The 10,000-nt window shown below is 27.6% G+C and overlaps 2 protein-coding genes across 2 annotated transcripts; both read right to left on the reverse strand.

Moving 5' to 3' along the window:
- Positions 1 to 928: 928 nt before the first annotated feature.
- On the reverse strand, positions 929 to 2,860 carry LOC105620026. The gene is made up of 3 exons (XM_012201537.1): positions 2,680 to 2,860; positions 1,281 to 1,430; positions 929 to 1,164 (listed from the first exon to the last, which is right to left on the reverse strand). The coding sequence occupies exons 1-3, from the start codon at positions 2,858 to 2,860 to the stop codon at positions 929 to 931; spliced, it is 567 nt and encodes a 188-aa protein (XP_012056927.1).
- Positions 2,861 to 5,382: 2,522 nt separating this feature from the next.
- Positions 5,383 to 8,907, reverse strand: LOC105620028 (enoyl-CoA hydratase domain-containing protein 3, mitochondrial). Its single transcript, XM_012201538.1, has 6 exons — positions 8,857 to 8,907; positions 8,514 to 8,579; positions 7,843 to 8,016; positions 7,570 to 7,757; positions 7,111 to 7,271; positions 5,383 to 5,748 (listed from the first exon to the last, which is right to left on the reverse strand). The coding sequence occupies exons 1-6, from the start codon at positions 8,905 to 8,907 to the stop codon at positions 5,525 to 5,527; spliced, it is 864 nt and encodes a 287-aa protein (XP_012056928.1). The 3' UTR covers positions 5,383 to 5,524.
- Between the last annotated feature and the right edge of the window lie 1,093 nt (positions 8,908 to 10,000).

A 10,000-nucleotide genomic window follows, 5' to 3' on the forward strand; every position in this document is an offset into this window, starting at 1 on the left:
ATCTTTTTGACATTTTGACATTGGTCTTGTAGCTTAAAATATTTTTAAAGGTTCAAACTTTTAAAAAATGCAAAAAAAATTTTTCGATTTTTTCAAAAAGAGTTTCAATTAGATTCCTTAAGACGATAAAAGAATTTACAATTTTAATTATCATTGAAGGGATATTCTCTAAGATGTCAAATTTTTTAAATTAAATTAAATTTTATTATTATAACATAATTATTATAACATATTATATTAATTTGACACATATGTAGTTAATTAATTTATTTAGTATTTACTTTATTACAATAATACATAAAGCGATCACATAATTCATTATCAATTACTGTACGTGTACATGTAAGGTGAATATTTCGCGATATTTCACAATATAGTTTCGCTATTCGACTATTCGACAAGATTCGTCTTTTCATGCAAATTTTTATCTGCATAAATGGGAACCATAAAGTTTTTATTCCCGACTAATCGATCAGAAACTGAATCGATCTCAAACAAATTCCTAAACAAATAAACATTTAAATACTGCTACAAAGTCTTTCTCGATTATTGCGTTGCAAATAGCACAATTGATTTTTATACTGCCTTATTATACATATAAATAACAGCTTGGTTTTTAGAACGAATAACAACGACGCAATGATATTGAAATAATATGATAATAACAAATTATAAGGCGAAATCTCACAATGTAAACATTAAAATGGTCATTCGAAACCTCAATAAAATTTGTATATACGTATAATTATTAATATATCTTTCGTATATACGTATTTTTTTAAATACGTTATATATATATATATATACATATATTTATTTATTATCCCATTTTATATTATAATTATGCGCATAAATTGCTCATTCCCAACTATTATTACTATTTTTCAATGATTTTTTGAAGTTACAAGCGTCGCGTTTAATTAAAATTTTAAAGGCGATTTTTGGTCCTTATGATTTGTGGGGCTTCCACGGTGGCGGCGACGGCGACATTGGCTGAGGACTGGTTCTCCAAAATGGTGCCCCAGATTGTCGCGGCCACTCCACCGTGGGCCCCCTTCTCGGCATCAGTGTTCTTCTTAAAATTGTGCACCGAATAGCGATTGTACAAGCCCCAAATGCTATTCATCAATTTACTGTTGTACTTGAGTGGCATTAACTCCCAACCTACATATTTAAAAAATCAAATGTATAAATTAAATTAAGAAAATTGAAGTGTATCCATCTGAAACGAAAGTTGAATTTATAAAAATAGTGAAACAAATAAGAACATCTTTACTTACCCTCTAGAGGAGGCCTCGGATTGAATACATTTTCCTTCTTTTCTTCAGTTTTTTCTTTTTTCTTCATCATAGAAACAGTTTGCTCTTCATTATAGCGAACTTTACACACTGCGAAAGCACCCTGCGGAATGGAAGCCATTTTTCGACAGTCTACAAAATTGAATGTTATTATAAATAATTTATTGTACGATTAAATAATTAATGTTTCTTGTATTTTGATTAAAGTTTGATATGTTCTACAGTATTAATATTTTACATATAATACTATTCTTAATAATTGAATTTATATAAAACATTTATATTAGTAACTAATAAATTGATTTGCTCTTTATTATTGACATTATTTATGCTAAGATATTTCTTGATAACAAATTAAAATTACTAGTAATTAATTAGTAACGATATAACGATTTGAATTTTATCGATTAAATTGTTACGTTTATAATGAATATGTATACAATTGCAATACATGCATGTTTTACTATAAAAAAATAGATCTTTAAGAGATCCTATTATCACAAAAGAAAAAATTAGTTTAGCAGATATTAAATACTTTAATAAGGAAAATTTAAGAAGAAAATACATATATCTCGAATTTAGTCATGTGAATCAAAACAATACCAGAGTGTACAACTATAGTGTATATTACATCTATGTGCATGTGTGTGGGTTACGTATATCTTCCTATACATTTATAGCTATTTATGTCTCATTATCATGCCTTTCATATCGTTAAGCTTTGATCTTCGTACGTCTTATAAGTAAACGGAACAAAGTGAGCAGAATCAATTCTGCTAACTAATATTTTTATTTGTTACTGAAAAGGTGTCAGAGGAAAAAACTTGTTCTGTAAGTTTTTTTAAAAAATGCTGTGTTTCACTAAAGAAAGATTAAATTAGTAGAACAATATATATAAATATACAAATATAGTATAACAAAAAATTATATTCAATAATAACGTAGGAATTTGTTGCTATCTAAATATCCAAGTTTTCAAATCCATTAATTGCAAAATAAATGTAAATAACAAATACAAATATTAAAATTAATTTGATCTACTTATTTTGTTTCACCAACTTACAAAACGTGATCTTTGATCATAAAGATAATTACGCCCCTTCATTACTTATAATATTATAAATGTCAAAGCACGTTTCTGTTTCATATAGGAATAATAAATCGCAATCACGCCCAGTTGACATAATAATGTATATATGTAATAATTTATCTTGGTTATATTTTATATACTTTATTTGTTCTTCTTTTGTTCTCTAAAATCTAAATGTGCATTTCATCCCTTTTTAAATTCGCAAAAACTCAAAGGAGTTCGCAAACGTTGTTAAAGTTGCGTTCTCATTTGAATAAATATTTTCTACGTTTTTCGCCAAATCCAACTGACCGATGCAATTCTCGAAAAGCAATTCCGTTATCTGTCTTTTCGTAAATTGTCTTTCTATCGCCAGGCTCGCCTTCGGTGTACTTCCTCTTTTCTTGTTTCGATTTGTCCTTCGAATTTCGATCCTCCGGGAAGCTTCAAGCCTCAGGCAACCGCCAACGATGATGGTCTCGGTAAGATTCATCAACCAAAGGAGAGCCTTGCTTTGTCGTCGATGTACGAGAGACTGTACTTCCGCTTTGCGTCGCTATTTGTTTGTTATCTGTGACTCGTCGTGCGTAGCTTCTTTTTGACTTCGGGATCTATTCCGAAATAATCCAACGTGATTACTGGTTCCCAACGCGACGGCGGTCATCACTTATAAGCTCGGTAGGGAAAAAAGCAAAGAAGATAGCGGGACCGAGACGGACAGAGAAAGAGAGATGCTTTTTTTTATTCGTCATAATAAGAACGGCATATCGGCGGCCTTCGAGACACTGACGTTGCCCGACCACCGTGGACTCGGCCTTATCATCTTCAATGAGCAACCTCCAGTGTCGTAGTCTAATTCTGATGCAATAATACGAGAATTCAAAACTTAAATTCGAATAATACCGTACTATAGGAGAAGAAAAAATATTTAAACAACGGGCATCTAAATATTTCAATTGAATTATAAGCGTAGAGATTACATTTCTTATTATTTGAATACCAAATCGGAAACGATTTCAAATCGTTTATCAGACAGAACATTGAAAATCTTTTCTGAACGTTATTTTTCATATTAGCTTGCTAGCCTGAAGACCACAAACGAAGGTTTCTCAAGAAGGAGGACAAGACGTATCGTAATAAACAAATTTATCAAAACGAGACCGAGAACAAATGTTCGTGCTTTTTATCATCGCGAATCTTATTATGGACGTTACTTTCCTTGTGTTAAATGTTTCTCCTTTGTCGTTTATCATAAATAGGACGGTTGCATCAATAATTGCATCAACATATAACAATGACGTTTTGTGCATGCTTCGATATTTATATTTATTGCATTTGAATAAAGCAAATAATTGGGCAAACTGTGTAATAAATATATTCCTTCGATCAATCTGTTTTAATTAATCTGTAATTTGACAAAACAAGTTCACTTGTTAAATGAAAAATTTGACAAAGTTTTGGATTTATTCATAATTATAACTTTTTAAATTATATTTATTTTTTATAAAAATAAATAATTTTATAAAATAAAAAAATGTTATAAACATAACATAATTTTTGGAAAATAGTTAAAAAATATCATGTGCTACAAACACGATATACTTATTCGTACTCCGATATTACATTTTTTTTTCGGATATCCGGTAATTTTACGATCCGATGCATCCTTAATTTTCATTAGTTTCACTTTAAGATAACAATCTATAAATTATCTATTTACTTTTCTATATTTCTATTTTTGCATTTCACTGAATGTTATTTAATGCATACATTTTACGATATGATAATTTTTTAAGCATACGAAACAGATAATTGCATACTTTCAGATTTTTACATGAAAAAAATCAAAGAAAACAATTCAACACTAAATATGAATTATTGTCTATGATATGAATTAACACATTCATTGTATTTAATATACAATTTTTATACTTCAAACATTACTAGATTTGTAAATAAGTCAATAGAATATTTACATGGAATTTAATTTAATTATTTACTAATTTTTGTTACGTATTTTTATTATGATTTTTATTAGAGCACTGGATACTCCGAAGAGTATCCGATATCCGGTATTATCCGGCACTTTTTTTACGATCGGATATTCGGATATTATTTTAATATCCAAGAATATATCCGATTAAAATTTTATATTATTAACAAATTCAAGTAAAGAAATATATAAAATTTATAGATTCCTTAAAATTAATACAATGAAAAAATAACGGCAAATATATAAATGGGCATTAAGAGTCAGCGTTGGATATATTATATTATGCAATGCTAACTAATATCTATTAATATATACCTATTAAATTAAAAATCAATTTTATACGTTTCGACTCACTATTTAAGCCATCCTCAGCAATAAAAAATTATCGCTTATCGCACATAAATTAAATCTGTTTTTATATCATTACATTGTTGATTTTTTATTATAAATGTTCTATAAATAAGTATGCATACTTAATACTATAATATCTTAGATTAACAAAATTATAATTTTTTTTTTTAGTTTTTTTTAAAGATATTGTCCCGCGGAATCCAGTCGGATATTCGGAAAATATTAGATATCCAATTCAAAAAATTATTTTCCGGATATTTATCCGGATACTGGATATCCGATATTACATTTTTTTTCGGATATTCGGTAATTTACGATCCGATGCATCCCTAATTTTCATTAGTTTCAATTTAAGATAACAATCTATAAACTATATCTATTTACTTTTGATATTAAAGATTTATAATTTTACTAAAAATAAATCTCTTTTTCTTATTAATGTATATGTTCTTTTCTTATTATGTGTTTAAAATCATTATGAAATAAAAATTTTAACGATTTTTTTAATTATTTTTTTTTTATTAAGTTTTGAGACAGAAAGAGAGAGGTATTATTATCGTAAACTGAACTTTGATTCTATAATATTTAATCAATGATTTTCTACATTTCAATGATTAATGGATTGAACTATGAACATTGTTCACAGAGATACAAATTATGTACAAAACATCTTTTTAATTAGTTTATTATTGAAATTATATACAAGTATAAAATATCACACTAATATCAATTGTAAGAAGGTTTCACATCTAACAAAATGTTATATATAATCAATGTTACATATAATAAAAGAAATATTAGATATAATCTCAATTATTTTAAATCATGAGACCAATTCGGCTTCCTCTTTTCCAGAAAACTTTGTATACCTTCCTGAGCATCTTTCATTTTCAGATTATTTACCATTTTTTCGGTGCCGAGAGCATATGCTGTCAATATATCAAGAGTAATTTGTTCGTACAGGAATGTTTTACCAAAATGCATAATTGAGCGGCTTTTTATATTAATTGCATTTGTAATTTGACCAATTTCCTCATCTGAAATCGAAATTAAATATAACTTTAGCGCTGAGACACTATCGTATCTCTGGATAAGATACGTGAAAATGTATACGTCATGATAAGTGAAATGTATACGTCATGATAAGTGAAAATGAATTGTGTAAATACGTTACTTTTTTATAACAATATATAATATAATATAGCAATATAATATATTACAATATAGCTGTACAGATTTAAGTTTATATGGGCTTTTAATTTTGGAAATGTTTCCGATTGCGAAAGTGTTAACATATACTGGTACACATATAACATATTAATATTATATTTATATTATTTTCATTTTTTATCATCAAAAATTATTAAATTTTCGCAATCGGAAACTTTTCCAAAATTAAAAACCCAAATAAACTTAAATCTGTACAGCTATATTGCTGCAGAGACTCGTCATTAAAATAAGAATAAAATTATAAGATTTTGTTGAATATTAGAGTAAATACTTGTATAAATAACTACTTGTTCTTTAAAATTGGAGGAACTTTACTTGTTACAAGCCTAAATAGAAAAAAATGTCAAAATTAAAAGCAGGAAACAGTGTTAAAAACAGTTTTAAAGTTAATTGCACGTATGTATATTCAAAAAAATTAATTAAACACTTTTACATAAAAAAATTAATTATATACTTTAAACTATATATAAAAATATAATTTCGTATCTATAAATATTTTATAAGATATTTTTGAAAATATAAAAAATTTCTGCAAAATTTACAAATTAAATATCTATCTTTTATTGTAGTACTTAAAATACTACGAGTTTTTATATTAATTTATATTAAATTTTCGTGTTTTTCCGTCGAAAATACGTAAATAAATTTTTTCTTTCAAGATAAAACTAACTGGATCTGCACTCTGTTTAATCAATTTGAACTTCAAATATAAAAAGACGTGTCATTATATCAATGGCAATGCTTTTTTAAAATTTATAACTAGTCAGCATTACATTGATAACATATTTACATAGCTTAGCAGTTGTAGCTATAAATTTTAAGAAATATACTTAGGTCAATCAGTTAAATATACTTTATAAAAAAACGCAACAATATTGTCAACGGTTGCGAATATGTTAATATTATTTATATATTCTCGAAAATGTGTGTGTGTGTGTGTGTGTGTGTGTGTGTGTGTGTGTGTGTGTGTGTGTTTTCTTATGAACTCTTAGAAAAAGATAATAAAAAGAAGGTAATTATTTTCTGCTTCTTTACAAAAATAATTTCAAATAATTTTTCTTTTTAAATAGCTTAACTTCTTAAAATAATTAAAAATTAATTTACTATTTTTCGATTTAATTTTTGTATTACTTTTTCTAATCTTTCTCATTTTTTCATTGGTGACTTACCGAGCTTATCATTAGCCACAACTTTGCTAACGAGACCGTATTCGTAAGCTTCTTTGCCGGATATAGGCAATCCAGTAAACAGCATATACATTGCGTTCTTCCTTGGCACATTGCGTATCAATGGTATGGCTGGTGTCGAGCAAAATAACCCGACATTCGCTCTGTGAAAGACATTGAATAAAAAATAATAAGTAATATTTTCAATAATACTGAAATAATATAATCAATAATATATGATAAAAATTATGCGTTTTGCAGGTTTCTTCCATGTTCATCTATTCTTGGAATGCCAACATTTCATGAATCTTGCAGTTCACTTCATCAGGGCGAGGAACAGCTTGATACAGTAACGCATAATCTTTATATAGAAAGGACCCATGGAGTTCTCAAGAATATTATATGATATTAATAATAATTATGTGACACTAAATCATGAAAAGTAAAATTTTGCGAGAGTACCCTGGAGTGGAGAACAAACTTCTTTCCGTGCACACCGCGATATCACACGCCACAACCAATTGACAGCCGGCTGCGGCTGCCAAACCGTCCACCGCTGCAATTATTGGCACCGGACTCTGACTGATGGCCCGCATCAACTCCGAGCAGGTCTCAAACACGTCCTTGTGAAATTTGATGTTCGTAGCCGTCTAAATGATGTGAGCCGATGATACTTTTTTCTGTGCGATGAGTATGAAGAAGAGCTCTTATGGAAGTGAGACCATAGCTACAAACCAGTTCCTTCAGATTGTGCCCGGCAGAAAACACCTTTCTTGATTCAGACATCAGTACGATCGACCGGAGATTCTTGTTGTCCTCATCTCTCTTGATCTCTGTCACCAAAGATTTTAGCATCCCTAGCGATAGGGAGTTGCAGGAAGAAGAGTCGCACATACAAATAGTTCTGACCTGATTGTGAAATAAAGGTAATTGATCTTTTGAATAATGAAAAATAGATAATTGTAATTATCAATATAGTTGCTGAATCGTAATTGTAACTACTAGTAGAATTGGGATTTTAAGTTAGCAAAATTTGAAAACAATTATTGTTAATATTGCAAGTAAACAAAAATTTTTAATAATTTCTGTAATACTAATAATTAAAATTTCAATTGTTATATATATATATATATATATACAAGTTTTCAAATTATCACAAATTTAATAAATATATAAATAATAGAGTTAAAATTGAATTATTTACATGGATAAAAAAATATAATTATAATGTCCATTTCTATTAATGTAAGTTAATTTTAATCTCAATTTGTTTTTTTTATCTTTTTGTTGTAAGAATTAAAAAAAATAAAGAGATAAATTAAATTGAGATTAAATAAGTTAATTTAGTAGAAATTAACATTAGTAGAAATGGGCATTAGAAGAGTAAAAATAAATAATATTTCTACCCCTTTTTTTTCAGTTGTCTCCACATATTTCTTTTCGGTGGATAATGTTCTTGCGATATATCTTCCCTGCAATATAGAATAATATTATAGATTAACAATTTAAATTAATAATTATCATAAAATTAGTTAATGACAACTCGAATTTTCGCGCGTTGTTTGAAATGTTCCCGCAATTCTTTTGTTTTCTCGCAAACCAATCAGCATATGCGAATAAAATAGTTCCGTGACGCGTACACAACATTACAAAGTGCAACGTACACAATCGCGAATGATGATGTCGTACCAACATTATATAATTATATAGTTTTCCATTAGATTAAACACATAATGCAACATAAAATACCTGAGAAACGGTGAAACCATTTTTAGTAACGAATCTCGAGATAACTATCATTTCGTCACGATACTTTGTATACTTTGTATACAAGATTCTAGATAAGAAATTTAGGTTAGTTTGATGTGAGGTATCGTACTTTGAACTCGACAATACTGAACTCGACTTATACTGTGACATGAAACTTGTTTCCAAGGTATAATAAACAGCGCTTATCGTTGGACAAGGTTAACATCATAATATGATATGGATGACATATCGTGAGCCCGCGAAATTTAAAAGGAAGAAATCGGTGCCTATTTTTAAATCAAAGTTGTAATTTTTTTAAACAAAAAAACTTCGAATTTTCATAGAAAATGCATCATAATTCTATCAATATCTAATGCAATCAAAATAATATAGACCCTCACCAAGAAATTTTATTTTATTCATATTTTTTCGAACATTTTTTATGATTTGATATTGAAAAAGAGATGAAACAAGAAAATAAAATGCGCAAAATGTAAGCAAAATGAAAAATCTTAATGCTTAACTAACAATCTCAATAAATAATCTCAACATATATCAATGATTAATTTATCAATATCTGTATAAGATACCATTTTATTAATATAATTATTATATAAATAAAATTAATTTTTTGTTAATTATGAAAAAAAGATCACATTAGTAATTTTGATTATATAATTAAATATTCTTTAATAATAAAGTAATCGTGCCAATTGAATTAATTTTAGATATTATATTAATCGGAGTTTGATTGAAATCATGTGCACGTATTCGACACATGCATGGCGATCAGCTGAGGCGCAATGTTCTCGACTGTAGATCTCTTCGAATGACAGATGTCATCAATGTTCAACATCATTTGAACACTGTAAATTCCATAAGCTCCAATTCTCTGACTTCAGAAATAAGATAAAAAAAATTTATTAGAATAACATTGATATCTTCAAAATTATTTCTGCTTGAGTTATATATAGCTATGTGTTTCTTTTTTTTATAAAAAATATTTACATTAAGATATTTATATTATCTAGATATTTTTCTGCGAATATTCTGCATGTCTAACTCTTAATTTAATTTCTTAAAAACTTGTATATATTTTTTTCAAGAGAGATTTGTGTTTTATAGTTCAGTTCTCATATGTCTT

The sequence above is a fragment of the Atta cephalotes genome (assembly GCF_000143395.1).
Source record: "Atta cephalotes unplaced genomic scaffold scaffold00023, whole genome shotgun sequence".
In the NCBI taxonomy this organism is placed as follows: Eukaryota; Metazoa; Arthropoda; class Insecta; order Hymenoptera; family Formicidae; genus Atta; species Atta cephalotes.